General features: G+C 45.7%; 1 protein-coding gene across 1 annotated transcript in view; it reads right to left on the bottom strand.

The window, feature by feature from the left end:
• The window catches only part of TRIM67 (tripartite motif containing 67), a 177,355-nt gene extending 153,255 nt beyond the window's left edge, over nucleotides 1–24,100 (bottom strand). Inside the window, exon 1 of the mRNA XM_066594880.1 lies at nucleotides 23,195–24,100. Within this exon, the coding sequence (XP_066450977.1) occupies nucleotides 23,195–24,100 (906 nt within the window). The remainder of the gene's footprint in view (nucleotides 1–23,194) is intronic.
• Between the last annotated feature and the right edge of the window lie 7 nt (nucleotides 24,101–24,107).

Genomic DNA, 24,107 nt, shown 5'->3' with positions numbered 1-24,107 from the left:
GCTTCCAGCTTCATTATGTTCACAAAATTGAAAAAAAAGAAGTTTGGGAGACAACAGTAAAGATATTTTTATAAATGTGTCTCATGTCATTTGGTACAGACTTGCAGTAGAATTACAGTTATTAAAGGAATTTCTATAACTCCTCTTCATAACTTAAAGGGGTTGTCCCGCGAAACAAAGTTGGGGTATACACTTCTGTATGGCCATATTAATGCACTTTGTAATGTACATCGTGCATTAATTATGAGCCATACAGAAGTTATTCACTTACCTGTTCCATTGCTAGCGTCCCCGTCTCCTTGGTGCCGTCTAATTTTCAGCGTCTAATCGCCAGATTAGACGCGCTTGCGCAGTCCGGTCTTCTCCGTTTTGAATGGGGCTGCTCGTGCTGGAGAGCTGCCCTCGTAGCTCCGCCCCGTCACGTGTGCCGATTCCAGCCAATCAGGAGGCTGGAATCTGCAATGGACCGCACAGAAGACCTGCGGTCCACCGAGGGTGAAGATCCCGGCGGCCATCTTCACAAGGTAAGTAAGAAGTCACCAGAGCGCGGGGATTCGGGTAAGTACTGAACAGTTTTGTTTTTTTAAGCCCCTGCATCGGGTTTGTCTCGCGCCGAACGGGGGGGCTATTGAAAAAAAAAAAAAAAAACGTTTCGGCGCGGGACAACCCCTTTAACCCCTTAGTGACCACCAATATACCTTATTACTGACCTCACTAATGGACGTTCAGCCTACACAAATATCTTTTTAAGATGGTGTCTTGGTGGACTATTAACAGCCCCACTCCTTCTGTAACCATTTGAGTCAGAAAAAACTTAGATCCTGACAGCTTAACCCCTTACATGCCACAATCAATAGCAACTGAAACATGTAAGCAGATGACAGGAAGGAGGGGCTCCTTTTGTCATCCATTGGCACCCCACAGTGTGACCACAAACGAGTTCCCAGGGCAGCCAGAAGCAGCCTAACAGAGACCTCCATGAAAGCCATGTAACTCAGCCTATGAAACCCTGCCTCCGGCATAGTCTAATAGGCTGCTCTCATAGGCTTACTAGAATGCATTACATAAGTAATGCAGTGTACTATCCTACTACCGAAACCTTCAAGTCCCCTTGAGGGGCTAAAAATAGTGTTAAAAAAGGTCCAACAAAGTTTACTTGAAGAAAAAAATACGTATTTTTACCCACAAAATCTTTTTTAAATTGATAAAACATCCCCAAAAATGTCAAAATTAACATATATTAGGTATTACTGCTTTCATAACGATCCAGACAATCAAAATATGTTATTTATTGGACATGGAGAAAACCGTAAAAATAACTTTAAAAAGTAACACCAGAATTGCTATTTTTATTTTGTTCACCTCCCAAAAAAAAATTTAAATAAATCCAAAAGTCACATGTACCTCAAAATGGTGCCAAATAAACCTACAACTCTTCATACAAAAAAGAAGCCCTCAGAGAGCTCTGCTGCCAGAAAAATAAAAATGTTTTGGGTCTTTTAGAATGTGAAGATGCAGATTCAATTGTTCTTCTTTAAAAACGTGTTTTTATTATGCAAAAGTAGCAAACAATAAAAAAATCTCCATAAACTTTTTATCACAGTAATCATGCCAATCAGATAAGAAAATCATCATGTTATTTTTAGGTGATGGTGAATGCTGTAAAAACAAAACCCGAAAACAATGGTGGAATTTCAGAGAGGTGGGGCGGGATGTGTGTGTCCATCCCCCTAAAAATGTAATAAAAGTTTTACAACACATTATATGCACCCCAGAGTGCAGACATTAGAAGTACAATTTGTTCTAAAAAAGAAACAAACTCTTGTAGGCTTTGTCAGTGAGTTATGGCTCCTGTGATGCAACAATGAACAAAGGGGTTAAAAAAAGATTTGAGTAAAGTTTAGTGAGCATATTGCAAACTATCTAGTTGAAGAATGCAACTCAATGACACTGTCAACAGTATAGCAGCTACAGAAAACTTTTGCACAGGTCAACAGATGACATTTCATCTTCATATTTTACTGGCTTGTTAGCCTCGACTTCGTCAACATGGAATTTGTATTTTTTAAATATAATCTGTGTTTTGCTGTATACTGAAACATAAAAAGTTGAAATAGTGATAGGAATGTAACTGCAATATGCTATGTCAGCCCAGTTCTGTACACTGTGTTTTTGGTCTTGTAATCATTTGCTAGGATATAAAGGTTTTGTGGGCTGTATACATGTGAGCCTGCCGCATACAGTTGCCTATGAGAAAAACATGTTTTTTCTAAATGTACACCTGCTACCTTAAGTGTTTCCCCTTGAGCCTTATTGATCATCATTACAAATGCTATTTTTAGAGGGAATTGCAGCCTTTTGAATTGAAAAGGCAAATCCATCGGTATTATTGGAATGCGTGGAATTAAAACACTTTCTCCTTTTGCTATTCCAGTCATAATAATGGCTCTTAAAATATTTTACTCCAGGTGTGCAATTTGTAATCCTGTTATATTGCACAGTCTTGGCGCATCAAGATTACACATTAATAGAAACAGAACACCAACTTTTAAGGCCCATTTACACGGAGTAATGAACGCTCAAAGACAGTTTGAGTGGCAGCTTTGAGCGATCATTTTGCATAAACTATTAAGTAGCTACTCAGCTACTTAATAGCTTATTAGCGTGCAAATGAAACCTTTAGCTGAATGCAGTTAATAGCCAGGGCTGTTATCTCCATTCAGCTGCTTTGTTCTCCGACAGGAAACAATGCTATCAGCACTACCCGTGGAGAACTCAGCGTGTTGTCCTGATAAGACCTGATAAGATTTTTAGGTTGACCAGAATTTAACGATCAGCTAGCAGTGCACGAAAAGTGCACGATGGCCGCACGTTTAGATGCAATGATTATCGTTCAAATGATCGTGTAAATGGGCCTTTAACCTCAGCTTGTGGGAAAGCACTCCTGACAATTTCAAAGAGTTAAGGAACTCTACAGGGTACGAGGTGAGTTGTTCAATTCATTCTCCCTATGATTACTAATTGATGATTAACATAGTCAATCAATGGGTTATAATGAAATATGGCATCATTAAAAGGCTCTCAAGTGCTACGTACAAACGCACGTCTCCTTTCTGACTGTTGTTCAGCAAATAAAACACGCTGTCTTCGTGAGTCTTGAAGCGTCTCTGCAGCTGTCAGAGATGCGTGATGCTCAGCATCTAAAATCTGATAAGCCCAAATTTTCTCTTGGGTCTCGGCAGCTCCAAGTCATGTGTAACGCTCAGCATCTAAGGTCCGGCGGCCCTGAGATTGCTCCAATATCTGTGTAGCTCTAAAAGATGCGTGACAGTCAGCAGATAAAGTTTTGCGGACCTGACATTGTTCCAATGTATCTCTAGCTCTGAGAGACGCATGATGGTCAGCATCTAGGGTGCAGCAAACCTGAGATTGCTCCAGTGTCTCTGTAGCTCTAAGATGTGTGACGCTCATGATCTAAAGTCTGACCGGACTGAGACTGCTCTGGATGACAAATCGACTATCAAAAAGAAACTATTTCTTACACAGGTGAGGTAAAATAAAAGCTGCGTTGTGACTGGTTGGTATTTCCTATACTTTTGAGGTAAAATTAAAGCTGCACTGTGATTGGTTGCTATGGGCAGCACAGATTTTCTTTAAAATCTCAATCCCTGTTAATGTCTTTCGTTCAAGTTGTAAGGCAAAATCTGTGTGTTTGTGAGGTAAAATAAAATCTACACTGTGATTGGTTGCTATAGGCAACACAGATTTGCTTTAAAATATCAATTCATGTTAATGTGTCTTTCGTTCAAGTTTTAATCTTGGGCAACGCTGGGTATCCCTGCTAGCATAATAATCACATACGTTCCGGCAACAATGTCTGCCCTCGTGTATTTGCTCGTTTGTTATGATGTGCACCCCCCTTCCTTCCACCTCGCCGCATGGCGCCAAAACAGAGGTGCGCCTGCTCATCACCAAATAAATCTGTTGTTGCGCTTCCTAGAAAACTTTACATTTTTGGGATAAAACATAGCTTATGTCCTCAAGATCACTTCAGCGATTTAGCCCTGAAAAGGTATCAAACAGACAGACAGACAGACAGAGTTACTTTCACATTTATAATATTGGTATGGATTCTATGCCATTCAGCGTTAAATGACAGGGTTCTGGGAGGCCACACATTCAGCTATATAGAACCAGTGTACGTGCTCTTCTAATTGCATTGTATGCCGTTTTGTTATCACTGCATAGAGGCCATATTAGCAATGATTAATGAGATATTTCTATTAACGAAAAGGCCATAAATGTTCCACTAATGACCAACAGTAAAAAATAAATTCAATATTGGCAAACTGTAAACCATTTGTTGACTGTTTAGCAGAGCTACATTACATATATTTAGCTTTCATAAAAAGGTGAGTAACCTTATGAATTGCCGAAGCTTCATTCTCAATTCTGCAAGTTTAAAAGTAGAAAACTGTGAAAATAATCCTGCCTTCATACCTGCTTTAGGGCTTCCGTTTTGTTAGATTTCTGTTTACTTGGACGAGAAAATAGCGCAGTCTGCAGCATTATTTTTCTGTCCAAAAAACCCAAGAAACCTGATGGAATGGAAGCAAACGGAAGCCGTTCCATTTGCTGTTCGTTTTTTTGAGACCCCATTGAAATCAAGAAAAAAACTATCAATTTTTTTCTACTTTATTTCAGTTTCTCTCCTCCAAAAATGAAACGTAAATACAGAAACCCTGAACTGACCCCAACACAGGTGTGACATATTCTATCATGGACATCCTGCTTCCATGATAGAATATGGTACTTAGGACCACTCTCACACCGGCACTTTTTACTGCTATTAGTCTGGTGTTCTGAATGCTGCGCTAATCACGGTACAACGCTTTCATTGATTTCAATGTTGCCTCACAGACCTGCAATCATACGCAATTTTCAAGTGCTGTCTGCTCTATTTTTGTGCGTTCTGTGTTTTTTTAAAGCACCCCATCACTCATTACAATGATAGAATGATAGGGCGCATTAAAAAGTGCTTTGAACACACACTGATCAAAATCGCGGTAAAATGCGGCATTTTACTAACACTGTGTGCGAGAGTGGCCTTACAGTGTGAAATACAGATCTGTATGACTGTGGCATTGAACACTCCAAACTCAGCCATTTTTGCATAGGAGCAACAGGAAACGGGATTTAACATAGTAACATAGTATGTTAGGCTGAAAGAAGACAATGTCCATCTAGTTCAACCTGTTTCCACCTCCCTTGTTGATCCAGAGGAAGGCAAAAAAACCCAATGAGCAGAAGCCAATTTAGCCTATTTGGGGGAAAAAATTCAGAATAATCCCTGGATCAACTCCTACCTGACTACCAAGACCCAGATCAACAATCCTGCTGATTATTTAATGTTTATTTTCTGTAATATCATAACGCTCTAAAAAGACATCTAGTCCTCTCTTAAACTCCTCTATTGATTTTGCTATCACCACGTCCTCAGGCAGAGAGTTTCACAGTCTCACTGCTCTTACAGTAAAGAAGCCTCTTCTATGTTGGTGATGAAACCTTCTACTGATATAGTGGAAGAATAATGTTCTCGTCCCTCGCCCTTTTTCCTCTTTTAATGCCCCCCAAGACTTTATTTGCTTTTGCAGCAGCTGACTGGCATTGATTGCTCCAGTTAAGTATACAGTCAACTAGTACTCCCAGGTCTTTTTCCATATCACTTTTCCCTAGCAGTACCCCATTTAGTGTACATCGGTGACATCCATTTCTCCTGCCCATGTGCATAACCTTACATTTATCAATATTAAACTTCATTTGCCATTTTTCTACGCCCAGCGTATCTAGGTCCATTTGCAGCTGTATATTGTCCTCGGTTGTATTAATTATCTTGTATATTTTCGTATCTTCTGCAAATATCAATATTTTACTGTGCAGTCCCTCTATCAGGTCATTGATAAATATATTGAACAGAATGGGGCCAAATACTGAACCCTGTGGCACCACAATAGCAACGGTGGCCCAATCAGAGTACGATCTATTTATTACCACCCTCTGCTTTCTGTATCCAAGACAGTTCTTTACCCAGCTACACAAGTTTTCACCTACACCGAGCTGTCTCATTTTATATATTAACCTATTAGAAGCTGATCAAATTGGTCTGACATGATCGACTCCTGATGAGCCCATGCTGATGAGGAGTTACACCGTTTTTGTTCTGTAAAGTATTCCAGGATGGCATCCCTCAGAAACCCCTAGATAACTTTTTCAATTATTGAAGTGAGACATTAGCAATACGCCAATCCAGTGATACAACTCCGGTCTCAATAGAGTCCCTAAATAAGAAATCTTTCATGTCTATCTATCACGTCACTACGTTTCCTTAGAATCCTTGGGTGTATTCCATCTGGGCCTGGCGATTTGTCGATTTAATTCTTTTTTAGCCGGCTATGCACTTCTTCCTGCATTTGGCAGGTGATATTTAGCAGGGGGTTCGTTTTATGCCCATGCATCTCATGTGGCATTTCTTTTTCCTTAGTGAATACACTGGAGAAAAAACTATTTATTAGATTCCCCTTCCCCTCATCATCTTCTATGATTTCTCCTATATTATTTGTTAAAGGGCCAGTGCTTTCAGTGCAAATCCTTTTAGCATTTATATAGCCTTACTGGTTGTCACATCAACGATTATGTACAGTAATCAGCCACAACATTAAAACCTTGTGCCACCTGTCGAGGCTTGGACTCCACAAAACTTCTTGATTGGATTGAGATCTGGGTAATCTGGAGGCCAAGTCAACACCATGAACTTTTTGACATGTTTCTTGATTGAATCCTAAATAGTTTTGTCACTGTTGCAGGGTGCATTATCCTGCTGAAAGAGGCCATTGCCATTAGGAAATACTGTTGCCATGAAGGGATGTACTTGATCTGATCCAATGTTTAAGTAGGTGGTACATGTCAAAGTATCGTCCACATGAATGCTGAGACCTAAGGTTTCAAACAGAACACTGCCCAGAGCATCAGATTACTTCTGGCAGCTTCAGCTTGCCTTTTTCCTTTAATACACACATAGCGCCTTCCAAATGTTGTACAGAAAACTTGATTCATCAGACCACGTCAACTTCTTTCATTGCTCCATGGTCCAGTTCTAATGCTTATGTGCCCATTGTAGGCACTTTTGGCAATGGAAAGAGGTCAGCAAGGGCACTCTAACTGGTCTGTGGTTATGCAGTCTTACATGCAGCACACTGTGTTCTCTGACACCTATCATAGCTAACATATATTATTTCAGCATTTTGTGCTACAGTAGCAGCTTTGTGAGATTCGACCATACAGGCTAGACTTCACTTCTCAGGCCCACTAATGAATTCTGACCCTGTCACAAGATCACTGGTCATCCTTCCTTGGAGCACTTTTAGTAGACACTCAGCACTGCATGCGCATACCATGGTCGGTACTTTTGGTAGGTACTAACCACTACATGCATATACCTTTGTCAGCAATGGTAACCAACAAAAGATGGTCCTAGAGCGTATCAAATCAAAAATATCACTACAGGGCGAAAATCACCAAACAATGGTTCTTATACTTTGGACATATCATGCAAGCTAATTCTCCAGAAACAACATTGATGCTCGTCACAGTTGGCCTCAACTGAACGGGATAATCATCATTATCAACCACTGCATACCAGGGACACCCCATAGGACCTGATGTTTTGAAGATGTTCTGACTCTGTCATCTAACAAATCACAATTAGCTCTTGTTAATGTTGCTTACATTCTTATGTTTGGCCATTTGTCATGTTTCCACTACGTCAACTTCAAGAACTGATTGCCCACCTACCACCTAGTATATCCTGTGAATTGACGGGCGCTGTTGTCACAAGATAATCAACCTTTTTAATTTCACCTGTCAATGGTGTAAATGCTATGGCTGTTTAGTCCTTTGTCTTGCATAATTATTAATGTAATAAGATTAAACCCGTTCAATAAGAGTGTTTCAATCGAGAATGACTTGTTACTGAAGCTTTCCACATTCCTCACTGAATGACTAAGTAAAATAACTAGAGATGAGCGAGCACCAAAATGCTCGGGTGCTCGTTACTCGAGACGTACTTTCCACGATGCTCAAGGGTTCGTTTCGAGTAACGAACCCCATTGAAGTCAATGGGCGACCCGAGCATTTTTGTATATCGCCGATGCTCGCTAAGGTTTTCATTTGTGAAAATCTGGGAAATTCAAGAAAGTGATGGGAACGACACAGAAACGGATAGGGCAGGCGAGGGGCTATATGTTGGGCTGCATCTCAAGTTCCCAGGTCCCACTATTAAGCCACAATAGCGGCAAGAGTGGCCCCCCCCTCCCAACAATTTTTACTTCTGAAAAACCCTCATTAGCAAGGCATATCTTAGCTAAGCACCACACTACCTCCAACAAAGCACAATCACTGCCTGCATGACACTCCGCTGCCACTTCTCCTGGGTTACATGCTGCCCAACCCCCCCGCACGACCCAGTGTCAACAGCGCACACCAAAGTGTCCCTGCGCAGCCTTCAGCTGCCCTCATGCCACACGCTGGCCTCATAGCCACACCACCCTCATGTCTCTTCATAAGTGTCTCTGCGGAGGCGCACACTGCAGAGGGTTGGCAGGGCCAGGCAGCGACCCTCTTTAAAAGGGCGATAGCCCACAATGCTGTACAGAAGCAATGAGAAATCCAATCCTGTGCCACCTCCATCAGGAGCTGCACACGTGGGCATAGCAATGGGGAACCCATGTGCCACACACTATTCATTCTGTCAAGGTGTCTGCATGCCCCAGTCAGACCGGGTTTTTTTATAAATAGTCACAGGCAGGTACAACTCCGCAATGGGAATTCCGTGTGCACCCACAGCATGGGTGGCTCCCTGGAACCCACCGGCTGTACATAAATGTATCCCATTGCAGTGCCCTGGAAAGCAGAGCTAACGTCAGATTAAATGCAGGTGGGCTTTGGCCCACACTGCATGCCCCAGTCACACTGGGGTTTTTTATAAGTAGAGACAGGCAGGTACAACTCCCTATTGTGAAGTCCATGTGGACCCACAGCATGGGTGGCTCCCTGGAACCCACCGGCGGTACATAAATAAATCCCATTGCAGTGCCCAGCACAGCTGAGGTAACGTCAGGTTTAATGCAGGTGGGCTTCGGCCCACACTGCATGCCCCAGTCAGACTGGGGTACTTTAGAAGTGGACACATGCAGTTACAACTCCGTGTGGACCGACAGCATGGTTGGGTCCCAGGAAGCCACCGGCGGTACATAAATAAATCTCATTGCAGTACCCTGGACAGCAAAGCTAACGTCAGATTAAATGCAGGTGGGCTTCGGCCCACACTGCATGGCCCAACCTGACCGGGGTTTTTAATTCATAGACACAGGCAGGTACAACTCCCTATTGTGAAGTCCGTGTGGACCCACAGCATGGGTGGCTCCCTGGAACCCACCGGCAGTACATAAATAAATCCCATTGCAGTGCCCAGCACAGCAGAGGTAACGTCAGGTTTAATGCAGGTGGGCTTTGGCCCACACTGCATGCCCCAGTCAGACTGGGGTTCTTTATAAGCAAACACATGCAGTTACAACTCTGTGTGGACCGACAGCATGGGTGGGTCCCAGGAAGCCACCGGCGGTACATAAATATATCCCATTGCATTGCCCATCATAGCTGACGTAACTTCCGATTAAATGCAGGTGGTCTTCGGCCCACACTGCATGCCCCAGTCTGACCGGGGCTTTTAATACATAGACACTGGCAGGTACAAATCCCTAATGTGAAGTCCCTGTGGACCCACAGCATGGGTGGCTCCCTGGAACCCATCGGCGGTACATAAATGTATCCCATTGCAGTGCCCTGCTCAGCAGAGCTAACGTCACATACAATAAAGGTGTGCTTCGGCTCACAGTGCATGCCCCAGTCAGACTGGTAATATGTACCTTAACAGTAACCGCATTGGTGGGAATGTGGTGGCGACTGCGGACCTAGTAGCGCGGTTTTATTTAGTTGGTTTTCGGAATGTGGCCAGGATTAAGTGGGCCGTGGCGGGGGGATTGTGGGGTGGGGGGCTCTCTTGTGTGTCGGTAAAGGTGAAATTCTTGGACTGCCACCAGACAGACCAATGCAAAGGTATTTGCCAAGAATGTTTTCATTGTTGGAGGAAGACGGGGATGTTTTTGAGGCACTACGTGTCCTCTCCACGTGTCCGTGGTTATATGCGCCCTAACAGTAACCGCATTGGTGGGAAATGGCCTCGCCACCATCATGTCTTTGGGAAGCCTCCGTTTCCACACCCCAGTGACATAGCATTAGCAGCGGTATAGGTAGAGCCCAGAATTAGTAACATTTCAGCGGTAGCATTAGGGACAGGCCCCAGTAACATATCACTAGCAGCATTATAGGGGGAGCACAGTATTAGTTCCATTTCAGTAGTAGTAGCAGTCCAGACAGGCCCCAGTAACATATCACTAGCAGCAGTATAGGGGGAGCACAGTCTTAGTTCCATTTTAATAATAGTAGCAGTCAAGACAGGCCCCAATAACAGTTCCGAAGCAGCAGTATAGGGGGAGCACAGTATTAGTTCCATTTCAGTAGTAGTAGCAGTCAAAACAGGCCACAGTAACATTCCCGTTGCAGCAGTTTAGGGAGATAACAGTCTCTTTCACATTTCAGTAGTTGCAGTATAGACAAGGCCCCAGTTACATTTATGTAGCAAAAGTGTAGGCCAACCCCACACACCTTGCTGTACCATGAGTGCAGGCGAAGCCCATAAAAATTAGTAGGATTACACTGTAGGCGAGGGCCCAAAAAAATTGGCGCACCAACAGTACTAATGTACCTCAGAAAAATTGCCCATGCCCAACTAAGAGGGCAGGTGAAACCCATTAATCGCTTTGCTTAATGTGGCTTAATTTGTAACTAGGCCTGTAGGCAACCCAGTTGAAATAAAAATTGGTTCAGGTGCAAGTTTCAATGCTTTAATGAGAATTGAAACGTATAAACATTGTTTACTAAAGTAATATGACTGAGCCTTGTGGGCCTAAGAAAAATTGCCCATTCCGCGTGATTACGGGAGGTTTCAGGAGGAGGAGCAGGAGGAGGAGGATGAATATAATACACAGATTGATGAAGCTAAAAGGTCCCCGTTTTTGATGGTGATAGAGAACGATGCTTCCATCCGTGGGTGCAGCCTATGTATTGTTTAGGTACCGCTGCTGTCCGCTGGTAGAGAAGAGAAGTCTGGGGAAATCGAGGCTTTGTTCATCTTTATGAGTGTAAGCCTGTTGGCACTGTCTGTTGACAGGCGGGTACGCTTATCCGTGATGATTCCCCCAGCCGCACTAAACACCCTCTCTGACAAGACGCTAGCCGCAGGGAAAGCAAGCACCTCCAGGGCATACAGCGCGAGTTCAGGCCACGTGTCCAGCTTCGGCACCCAGTAGTTGTAGGGGGCATAGGCGTCGCGGAGGACAGTCGTGCGATCGGCTACGTACTCCCTCACCATCCTTTTACAGTGCTCCCGCCGACTCAGCCTTGATTGGGGAGCGGTGACACAGTCTTGCTGGGGGGCCATAAAGCAGTCAAAGGCCTTGGAGAGTGTTTCCCTGCCTGTGCTGTACATGCTGCCTGATCTCCGCGCCTCCCCTGCTACCTGGCCCTCGGAACTGCGCCTTCTGCCACTAGCGCTGCAGATGGGAATTTTACCATCAGTTTGTCCGCCAGGGTCCTGTGGTATAGCATCACTCTCAAACCCCTTTCCTCTTCGGGTATGAGAGTGGAAAGGTTCTCCTTATACTGTGGGTCGAGCAGTGTGTATACCCAGTAATCCGTAGTGGCCAGAATGCGTGTAACGCGAGAAAGGCATCCTAACATGAAGTCAGCCATGTGTGCCAGGGTACCTGTACGCCACACATGGCTGTCCTCACTAGGAAGATCACTTTCAGGATCCTCCTCCTCCTCCTCCTCAGGCCATACACGCTGAAAGGATGACAGGCAAGCAGCATGGGTACCCTCAGCAGTGGGCCAAGCTGTCTCTTCCCCCTCCTCCTCATGCTCCTCCCCCTCCTCCTCCTCCTCAACGAACTGAGATATAGACATGAGGGTTCTCTGACTATCCAGCGACATACTGTCTTCCCCCGCCTCCGTTTCCGAGCGCAAAGCATCTGCCTTTATGCTTTGCAGGGAACTTCTCAAGAGGCATAGCAGAGGAATGGTGACGCTAATAATTGCAGCATCGCCGCTCACCATCTGGGTAGACTCCTCAAAGTTTCCAAGGACCTGGCAGATGTCTGCCAACAAGGCCCACTCTTCTGTAAAGAATTGAGGAGGCTGACTCCCACTACGCCGCCCATGTTGGAGTTGGTATTCCACTATAGCTCTAGGCTGCTCATAGAGCCTGGCCAACATGTGGAGCGTAGAGTTCCACCGTGTGAGCACGTCGCACAGCAGTCGGTGCACTGACAGATTAAACCGATGTTGCAGGGTCCGAAGGGTGGCAGCGTCCGTCTTGGACTTGCAGAAATGTGCGCAGAGCCGGCGCACCTTTCCGAGCAGGTCTGACAAGCGTGGGTAGCTTTTCAGAAAGCGCTGAACCACCAAATTAAAGACGGGGGCCATGCATGGCACGTGCGTGAGGCTGCCGAGCTGCAGAGCCGCCACCAGGTTACGGCTATTGTCACACACGACCATGCCCGGTTGGAGGCTCAGTGGCGAAAGCCAGCGGTCGGTCTGCTCTGTCAGACCCTGCAGCAGTTCGTGGGCCATGTGCCTCTTCTCTCCTAAGCTGAGTAGTTTCAGCACAGCCTGCTGACGCTTGCCCACCACTGTGCTGCCACGCCGCGCGACACCGACTGCTGGTGACGTGCTGCTGCTGACACATCTTGATTGCGAGACAGAGGTTGCGTAGGAGAAGGAGGAGGAGGAGGAGGGTGGTTTAGTGGAGAAAGCATACACCGCCGCAGATACCAGCACCGAGCTGGGGCCTGCAATTCTGGGGGTGGGTAGGACGTGAGCGGTCCCAGGCTCTGACTCGGTCCCAGCCTCCACTAAATTCACCCAATGCGCCGTCAGGGAGATATAGTGGCCTTGCCCGCCTGTGCTTGTCCACGTGTCCGTTGTTAAGTGGACCTTGGCAGTAACCGCGTTGGTGAGGGCGCGTACAATGTTGCGGGAGACGTGGTCGTGCAGAGCTGGGACGTCACAAAAGGAAAAGTAGTGGCGACTGGGAACCGAGTAGCGCAGGGCTGCCGCCGCCATCATGTTTTTGAAAGCCTCCGTTTCCACAAGCCTATACGGCAGCATCTCCAGGCTGATCAATTTGGCTATGTGCACGTTTAATGCTTGAGCGTGCGGGTGCGTGGCTGCGTACTTGCGCTTGCGCTCAAACAGTTGCGCTATCGACGGCTGGATGCTACGCTGAGAGACATTGCTGGATGGGGCCGAGGACAGCGGAGGTGAGGGTGTGGGTGCAGGCCGGGAGACGGTAGTGCCTGTGTCCTGAGAGGGGGGTTGGATCTCAGTGGCAGGTTGGGGCACAGGGGGAGGCAGTGGTGCAAACCGGAGGCGGTGAACGGCCTTCGTCCCACCTTGTGGGGTGCTTGGCCATCATATGCCTGCGCATGCTGGTGGTGGTGAGGCTGGTTTTGTTGGCTCCCCGGCTGATCTTGGCGCGACAAACCTTGCACACCACAGTTCGTTGGTCGTCTGCACTCTCAGTGAAAAACTGCCACACCTTTGAGCACCTCAGCCTCTGCAGGGTGGCATGGCGCGAGGGGGCGCTTTTGGAAACAGTTGGTGGATTATTCGTTCTGGCCCTGCCTCTACCCCTGGCCACCGCACTGCCTCTTCCAACCTGCCCTGCTGCTGCACTTGCCTCCCCCTCTGAAGACCTGTCCTCAGTAGGCTTAGCAAACCAGGTGGGGTCAGTCCCCTTATCGTCCAGCTGCTCTTCCTCCGAATCCTCTGTGCGCTCCTCCCTCGGACTTACTGCCCTTACTTCTACCTCACTGATAGACAACTGTGTCTCATCGTCATCGTCCTCCTCACCCAGTGAAAGCTCTTGAGACAGTTGCCGGAAGTCCCCAGCCTTATCCCCCGGACCCCGGGAACTTTCCAAAGGTTGGGCATCGGTCACGACAAACTCCTCTGGTGGGAGAGGAACCATTGCTGCCCAATCTGGGCAGGGGCCCGAGAACAGTTCCTGGGAGTCTGCCTGCTCCTCAGAATGTGTCATTGTAATGGAGTGAGGAGGCTGGGAGGAAGGAGGAGCAGCAGCCAGAGGATTCAGAGTTGCAGCTGTGGACGGTGTAGAAGACTGGGTGGTCGATAGATTGCTGGATGCACTTTCTGCCATCCACGACAGGACCTGCTCACACTGCTCAGTTTCTAATAAAGGTCTACCGCGTGGACCCATTAATTGTGAGATGAATCTGGGGACCCCTGAAACTTGCCTCTCTCCTAATCCCGCAGCAGTCGGCTGCGATACACCTGGATCAGGAGCTCGGCCTGTGCCCACACCCTGACTTGAGCTTCCGCGTCCTCGCCCGCGTCCATGTCCTCTAGGCCTACCCCTACCCCTCAGCATGGTGTATTACGAGTAGAGCAGAAACAGAACACTGTAATTAAATGTGCCGCTTATTGGCCTGTGGCTGAAGGCTGACTTCGCTTACGGAACGCACAGCAGAGCCAGGAAACAATTTTGCGCACGCCTGTAGTGAGACGTAGTTGCGTATGACTGAGCTAGTGGAATTCACAGTGCAGAAGCAGACAAGTGGCCAAAGGGCAGTGGTAGGCCTTAAGTATTTTCTTCAATTTTTTTAAAGGGTGAGCTGAAACACCAGACAGATACTGTATGCAGCGTATATTATGTATACTGTTTCCCTCTGGCGCTATGACAGCGGTGATGTAACGGGCACAGCAGAGCCAGGAAACAATTTTGCGCACGCCTGTAGTGAGACGTAGGTGCGTATGACTAAGCTAGTGGAATTCACAGCGCAGAAGCAGTCAAGTGGCCAAAGGGCAGTGGAGGCCTTAAGTATTTTGCTTCAATTTTTTTAAATGGTGAGCTGAAACACCAGACAGATACTGTATGCAGCGTATATTATGTATACTGTTTCCCTCTGGCGCTATGACGGCGGTGATGTAACGGGCACAGCAGAGCCAGGAAACAATTTTGCACACGCCTGTAGTGAGATGTAGGTGCGTATGACTGAGCTAGTGGAATTCACAGCGCAGTAGCAGTCAAGTGGCCAAAGGGCAGTGGTAGGCCTTAATTTTTTTTGCTTCAATTTTTTTAAATGGTGAGCTGAAACACCAGACAGATACTGTATGCAGCGTATATTATATATACTGTTTCCCTCTGGCGCTATGACGGCGGTGATGTAACGGGCACAGCAGAGCCAGGAAACAATTTTGCGCACGCCTGTAGTGAGACATAGGTGCGTATGACTGAGCTAGTGGAATTCACAGCGCAGGAGCAGTCAAGTGGCCAAAGGGCAGTGGTAGGCCTTAAGTATTTTGCTTCAATTTTTTTAAATGGTGAGCTGAAACACCAGACAGATACTGTATGCAGCGTATATTATGTATACTGTTTCCCTCTGGTGCTATTACGGCGGTGATGTAACGGGCACAGCAGAGCCAGGAAACAATTTTGCACATGCCTGTAGTGAGACGTAGGTGCGTATGACTGAGCTAGTGGAATTCACAGCGCAGGAGCAGTCAAGTGGCCAAAGGGCAGTGGTAGGCCTTAAGTATTTTGCTTCAATTTTTTTAAATGGTGAGCTGAAACACCAGACAGATACTGTATGCAGCGTATATTATGTATACTGTTTCCCTCTGGTGCTATGACGGCGGTGATGTAACGGGCACAGCAGAGCCAGGAAACAATTTTGCACATGCCTGTAGTGAGACGTAGGTGCGTATGACTGAGCTAGTGGAATTCACAGCGCAGAAGCAGTCAAGTGGCCAAAGGGCAGTGGAGGCCTTAAGTATTTTGCTTCAATTTTTTAAAATGGTGAGCTGAAACACCAGACAGATACTGTATGCAGCGTATATTATGTATACTGTTTCCCTCTGGCGCTATGACGGCGGTGATGTAACGGGCACAGCAGAGCCAGGAAACAATTTTGCACACGCCTGTAGTGAGATGTAGGTGCGTATGACTGAGCTAGTGGAATTCACAGCGCAGAAGCAGTCAAGTGGCCAAAGGGCAGTGGTAGGCCTTAATTTTTTTTGCTTCAATTTTTTTAAATGGTGAGCTGAAACACCAGACAGATACTGTATGCAGCGTATATTATATATACTGTTTCCCTCTGGCGCTATGACGGCGGTGATGTAACGGGCACAGCAGAGCCAGGAAACAATTTTGCGCACGCCTGTAGTGAGACATAGGTGCGTATGACTGAGCTAGTGGAATTCACAGCGCAGGAGCAGTCAAGTGGCCAAAGGGCAGTGGTAGGCCTTAAGTATTTTGCTTCAATTTTTTTAAATGGTGAGCTGAAACACCAGACAGATACTGTATGCAGCGTATATTATGTATACTGTTTCCCTCTGGTGCTATGACGGCGGTGATGTAACGGGCACAGCAGAGCCAGGAAACAATTTTGCACATGCCTGTAGTGAGACATAGGTGCGTATGACTGAGCTAGTGGAATTCACAGTGCAGAAGCAGTCAAGTGGCCAAAGGGCAGTGGTAGGCCTTAAGTATTTTGCTTCAATTTTTTAAAATGGTGAGCTGAAACACCAGACAGATACTGTATGCAGCGTATATTATGTATACTGTTTCCCTCTGGCGCTATGACGGCGGTGATGTAACAGAGACAGCAGAGCCAGGAAACAATTTTGCGCAAGCCTGCTGTAGCGCTTAGCTGCGTATTAATTAGGACTACTACCCCCAGCAGACACGCAGTAAACTGAAGACGGTCACAGGCAGCCCAAATATAGTATTTTTCCCCAATTTTTTTGAAAAAGCCCACTGCTTATATAGACAGTATATCTCTTTCACCTTTCCCACTGTCCCTGCCTCACCAGTACTGCCCCTATACTCTGTACAATGACTGCAGACTGAGGACGCAATGGTCTGCACGCCCGATATACAAAAAAAAAAAAAATTGTGCAACACTGCTAAAAGCAGCCTCAACAGTACTGCACACGGTCAGATGTGGCCCTAAGAAGGACCGTTGGGGTTCTTCAAGACGAATATAACACCTAACGCTCTCCCTATAGCAGCTAAAGCAAGACAGCACTTTCCCTGATCTATGTCAGAATGCATCTCTGGTGAGCCGCGGGTGGGGCAGATTTTAATACTCGGGTGTCACCTGATCTCCCCAGCCACTCACTGCAGGGGGGTGGTATAGGGCTGAAACGTCACAGAAGGAAGTTGTAATGCCTTCCATGTCTTTCTATTGGCCATAAAAGCGCGCAAATGTCTCAGAGATTAAAGTGAAAGTAACTCGAACATCGCATGGTGCTCGTCTTGAGTAACGAGCCTCTCGAACACCCTAATACTCGAACGAGTATCAAGCTCGGACGAGTACGCTCGCTCATCTCTAAAAATAACCAATGATGATACTAAAATGCTAGAACATGTTTCAGTATCATATATCTTACTCTAATTACAACATTTAGCAAAATGATGCTACTATTATACTGAAGAGCTCCTTCTAGAGATGAGCGAACCTACTCGTTTCGAGTAATTACTCGATCGAGCACCGCGATTTTCGAGTACTTCAGTACTCGGGTGAAAAGATTCGGGGGGCGCCGGGGGGTGGGGGTAGGCGTGGCGGCGCGGGGGTAGCAGCGGGGAACAGGGGGAAGCCCTCTCTCTCTCCCTCTCCCCCCCACTCCCCACTGCAACCCCCCACTCACCCACGGCGCCCCTCGAATCTTTTCGCCCGAGTACGGAAGTACTCGAAAATCACGGTACTCGGGCAAAAAAGGGGCGTGGCCGAGTAGGCTCGCTCATCTCTAGCTCCTTCCAATGGTGGTAAGCAAACGCACAAAAGATTAATCAAAATAGAAAGGAGCTGAAAGTTGGGCCTTAAAAAAAGAAGTATCCACAAAGTTTTGAACTCAAGTGCAAGAGATATATTCAGGGGCTGAGCACTCTGTGATCGAGCACTTGATGTTTATCTATGAGCGGCCAGCTCAAATATAAATACAAATCCGTGCATTTCTCTATATGTTGCATTAGTAAACAGTCTGTATACTTTCCATGGCTTCATTGAATAACAAGTTCATAATCATGATGCAACATCCACAGAAGAGAGCGCAGCAGTGAAGTCAGATTGCTTAAGGCTTCTCTCCAAGGGGAATGTATAAAAAACAGGCAGAAAATATTGTTGGAAATAAACTGGAGGAGTCGGTGCTGAAGACAGAATGACGGGAATATCATATTGATATCCAAGTACTTGCTGATGCAGACCACATCATTAATATTTCATCATCCTTTTATTCCTTCTCTTAGACATCCATTCCACGGTATATGATGGTATTGAATCCACATTTGATTCTCTAGCAGGAAAGCAACGTCTGGCCTTTCAGTCCTTCCCATCTTCCTATCAATCTGTCAGTAAGCGAATGTGGTTCTGCTTTACCACACACTTTTTTGACTTTGCTAAGTCTGAAGGCAGCGCCTGGAGTAGCCTTGGTTTTCTCCCTTTCACCCCGCCAATTGGGATTGGGCCTTTGCTGCAGGCTCCCCAAGCTGTTACTCGCAGAATAAGTCACAGTTGTACGACACCACAGAAGATAAAGGGTGGGAATGATAGATTGTTCCGTCAAGAAGCACCCTTAGCTGAGGTCAAGGCATCCTGCATTAAAAAGAGGTGGGGCTTGGCAGAATAGACACAATATGATAAACAATATGAGTCAGGACAGACAGCCGCCAGAGAGAGGAGTCCAATCAACGTGGCCGAGGTCAGGGATGGAGAGGTCAAAATAGCCAGGAATAAGTCAGAAAACTAGGAGAGCGCACAAACTACTGATTAGGCTTTAACAGGAGGGGAAACCAAATTGCTCAGCCATCTTTTTTAGCGGAAGGATACCTAATAAAGCCAGGACTGTGTGGGGATAGGTTGGGGAAAGATTAGCAGGATGCACGCTTGCCCTTTAAGTGTGTATATGCCCTATAGACACAGGCTAGAAACTGGAAGTGCACTGAAAGGTACACAAGAAAAGTACCGGAAAACATGGTACTACTGGATAAAGTTTCAGAACTCAGAGGAATTCAGATCCTTGATCAACCCATAAAGCAGGAGAAATCTCGTTCCCTCACTTTCCTTCTACTTTCTCTCTCTCGCTCTAGTTCCCCTCACCTAACCTCCCCCCCCCCCCCCCTTCTACCTTACCTCTCACCGCCCCCTCTATACCAATCAGACAGATTGCATCTATGTCCGTATCCCTAGTGTGTCTCGTCTGGTAAGGGAAAAAAGAATACATAGGACACAGTAAGGACAGAATGGACAAAATAAACCAAAAGGGGGTATTAACCCTTCCCCCCTCCCCTTTTCCAATACCGCATATTTCACCATACAATAATACCAAGCAGAGAATAATAAAGGAAAACCACAGGTTGTAAGCAAAGTTAGAACAACTGAAAGTTCAATTGAATGTTGAAAGTAGAACTATGGTATAAGAAAATTAAGAAAATAGTTTCACTGTTCTGTTGTCATGCTTAATATTATGCAAACTGTTTATTTTGGAAGATAACTCACAAATGTATGACTAAGATGGTGATACATAAATAAAGAATTAAAAAAAAAAAAAAAAAGAAACTGGAAGTGAGAAGGATGCAGCATCTGCTGCATGAAGAAGAAGAGTGTGACTGGCAATCAAACACAGCAATAGGAGCAGGTGAGCAAAGATGGCAGCTGTTCTGGTGCGCCATGACACAATCTGAAGGATAAAAATCATCATCCTTGCATCATTAGTCACTTTGCCCCATGAAATGGAATTAGGTCACTAGTGGCATGTTGTCACCAACAGTAATGTAACTAGAAGATACTGAGCCTCGTAGTATGTTGTCTGTATGTTCCAATTGATATGTCTTACGGGGAGTAACATTGTCTTCTAGATCATCTCATCTCTTAAGGTACAACACATCAGTGTTATTAGGAGACAGAATCTGATTATTGTACTAATTTAAAGGTGGTTGGAATCAATGAATGAACATCTCTAGGATGATGACCAACATTAACGGAGGAGATCACAAGTAATGTACAAGATGTACATATTCCTGAAAAATATGCATTTGCAGGTTCTATTTTGCAGTTTGGTACTCCAGCAAATGACACAGTGGCAAAGCCTGCATCACCATTGTGATATACTAGCATGTTAAGATGCCAGAAACACGTCAGTCCAATAATGTACTGTAAAATGATGGAAGCCTGGCTGGAAACTGAACAGTCAAGGGGGTTCATTTGGTGCCTTTCGGTTCCACCATATAACATTTCTATTAGGGCACGAGTTGCCATTTTCTGAATATATAATATAACAGGAAACAAAAAACACTTCTTTAGATGCCATTATTTATGTTTATTTCACAGGGAAAAAATGTTACAGTCCTTGTACGGCACCAAAAGACGGCACATTAAAGGGGTTTTCTGAGATTTCTCTAAAATTATCTAGGAGCAAATATTTTTATAAAGAAACAAAACAATACTCTCCTTTTAAAAGTTCCATAGCATCAGCGCTCAGGCCCATGCTCCATCCAATAAACTCCTGCAGTAGTTATTCGTTATATGTAACTGCTGAAGCCAATCAGTAGCTTCATCGTTCATGTCACATACATGCACATATGACCACTGAGGGTGATGATTGCCTGCAGCGGTCACTTGAATAATGAATAGCAGGTAACTGCTGCAGGGGCTTCTAGCCGCACTGGAGGATTAGCAAGTGTGTTCCATTGTTTTCAATGGGAAACCTTGCATTGCACTGGTGTGCACCTTGCTTTCCAGCCACATTGAAAACAATGAGCGATATATTCTGAGGGAACGCCCAAAGATAGGACATGCCACGATTTTTTTCATATTCATATGAAATTTGTGTGTCACGAATCTTGCGTGATTTTCTCAGCCGTTTGAAAGCAGCCTAAATCTTTGGATCATTGCTGATAAAGTACCTGGATTTAAAGTCAGACCCTACCTACAATGGCAAATGTTCATCAGACCATGCACTGTGCAAAGAGAGAGGGCTCCATGGCAATAAACCACGATCAGCATCTGGGGTCTTACTGTTATAATCCCAAACTGTTCTCACCTCAGGTCTACATATAATACACAGAAAACCTCTATACTAATTACTTATATACTTCATAGAGACCACTGTAGCGCACATATAATGATGCAAGCCATATTTCATATAGTTACATAGTTGATAAAGTAAAAAAAAGTTTCATCTAGTCTGAACTGCAATCCTACTGTGTTGACTCAGATGAAGGCAAAACCCCCTAAAGGGCAGGTGCCAATTGCCCCACGTTGGTGGAAAAATACCTCCTGACACCAAATATGGCAGAAAAAAAAAGATCACCATCCCACCGCAGAAAATTAACACTCATTAGTTGTAATTTTAGATTTGACTAGAGAGGCATCCTGGCCCCTTTTGAACTTGTTTAGTGGATCAGCCATTACAACGTCCTACGGCAGAGAGTTCCATGACCTTACTGCTCTTACAATTAAGAATCTATGATGACAGCCAAGCATCAAGTTGTGGAGAATGCCCCTTATAGACCCGTGCCTGAGCGTGAAAACATCATCAGAACAATCCTGGATCCTTCAACTATATATTTGTATATTAGAATTCAATCACTTTAAGGGCTCACACCCACTGGCGTTTTTTTCTCCGCTGCGCTGCGAGAGTAAAGGAAAAGTCTCGCAGCGCAGTGCGAGAAAAAAACCCGGCATCACGACGCAATATCGCCAGTCTTTTCAATGGAGCCAGCGGCAGCAGCGCTAGCCCCATTGAAAAGAAATGGAGAATGCCGCGGACTTCTGCCACAGCTGTGACAGCTGTGGCAGGAGTTTCCTTCATCCCCGCGGGGACTGCCCTTAAGCTGCTTTTTTCTCCAAACCCAATAACCTCAAAGTTGATAACCTGTCTCAGTAGTAGAAACTATCCATACTCTTCATTACCTTGGCCACCTCCTCTGCACCTGCTCTATATAATACTAAGGTGCCCAAAATCATCTACAATATTCCATGTGCGGTCTCACTAATGATTTGTAAAGAGGCAAAACTACAGCATTAATGCAACAATGCAAGCAGACATCATCCATAATAACAGATACATGGGGTTGCTGGAGTCCACAGGGCAGCTGTCCCACCTACCCTACCTATCATCTGACCCCATGGACAGAGCAATACAGCTTATTGCCTGGTAGCACATAATATTCCTGAGTTCTTCACATGTGCTATGTTTGCATACAAGGCTAAGAGCACAAAATGGCTGCTGCACCACACCAAAAAGTGCAAAACCAATTATATATATCCTAATGTGTTCAATTATTGTAAAGTGCAAAGGTTGTGTTCTCCTGGTTTGTTCTTGCTGCACTAGAATCTCGTACATGTCATCCATCTAGTAACCTGATGTGTAAGAGCAGAAATATACAGTATATGGCAAGCATTTCCGGCTGACCTAGCAGTATCACAGAAGATTGCATTACTCAATGGATTTCATGCAGTCTACTTACTGACATAGGCATCCTACCACACTACAATATAGATTATTATGGATGAATCTCAGCGGGTCCAGTCCCTGTGACCAATGTTTGAAAGTTCAGATGCTGGTGTTCCCAAACTATCAGCTCCCCTTTCCTTGCATTGACTTCATAAAACTAGCTCATCCTTCAACTGTCTTTATGAGTGATCGGTGTATGAAGTAGATGAAGATCTGAGCTGCTATCAATTGACTAAACAAAATATATATATTTTTTCTCCAAAGCATAAAATTACACATTTGTAAAACTGACTTTGTCCTGTTGGGTGAGCACTAACATATACATTACTGTCGCAGAAAAAAGGAACAACCCCGAGGACAGTAGCTGATTTAAGGTGAAACAAAAAATATCATAAATCTTTACATTACAAAGTGTAAACCTAAACTTCCCAAAATAGATCATCTTATATTAAAAAAAGCTAAGAGTATGCAGACGTCTAACCTTGTGCTGCTTCCACATAATTCCAAGTGGCTTCATCTCATGCTTGGCATGCTTCCCCTCCTGCAGACATTGGTAGCACACGGGGGTACGGCAGTTCAGGCAGTACATGCTGTAGTTCTCAAGTTCATGATCAGCACAGGTGGGGAACTTGCGTGTTAAGTTGGGCGGCCCTGGCGCAGCAGCGGCTGGTTTTTGGCTGGTACTGGTGGAAGGCGCTAGCTGGGATGGTGGCACTAACCTGTGCTTTGCAAATGGTCCTCTAGTAGGGTGACATTTCTTCTGGCAAGAAGAGCAATAGAGCACATCACACTGCTCGCACATAACTGCGGCCTCTGATGGGTTGGTATCACACAGCTGACATCTGGCATTGGTGGCATTGTACCCTCCAGAAGCCTCTGCTGCCCCGCTATCTGGTGCATCCTGCACTGCGCCGCGCTCTTGTTGGTATCTCTGGACTATGGTCTCCAGTAGCCGGTTGCGCTGGAAGCCACGCAACCCCCTCTCATCCAGGGAGGCACTGCGATGGCACTGTGGGCAAGTGATAGAGGAAGAACTACAGATGGTGCCATGAAGACCTCGGGAGGATGCCCCAGAAGAAGCAGCTAAGGATGGGGCTGGGGCTGGAGGTAGTACCCTAACTCCATTTGGGGACTTGAGGCTTGGTGTGTACGAGCCGTACCCGCTGTCAGTCTCACTGTGCAGGCTCATCTTATCCAGGTGGTCGGGGTAATCATAATCTGCCCCCATCAGCAACATGGGGCGAGCGGCATGAGGTAGATGCTCGCTTTCTGGGGTCTGCACTACGATGGTGCGGGCACAGGGCAGGCAGATATTGTGTGAGCAGGGCAGGATCAGGGGCTCCCGAAAGAAAGACCCACAAACGGGGCATTTTAGCTCTTCCTCCATTGCTCTT

This window comes from Eleutherodactylus coqui, chromosome 3 (assembly GCF_035609145.1).
Source record: "Eleutherodactylus coqui strain aEleCoq1 chromosome 3, aEleCoq1.hap1, whole genome shotgun sequence".
Lineage (NCBI taxonomy): Eukaryota > Metazoa > Chordata > Amphibia > Anura > Eleutherodactylidae > Eleutherodactylus > Eleutherodactylus coqui.
The sequence above is the reverse complement of the archived record's forward strand: the minus strand, read 5'-3'. Positions and strand labels throughout refer to the sequence as shown.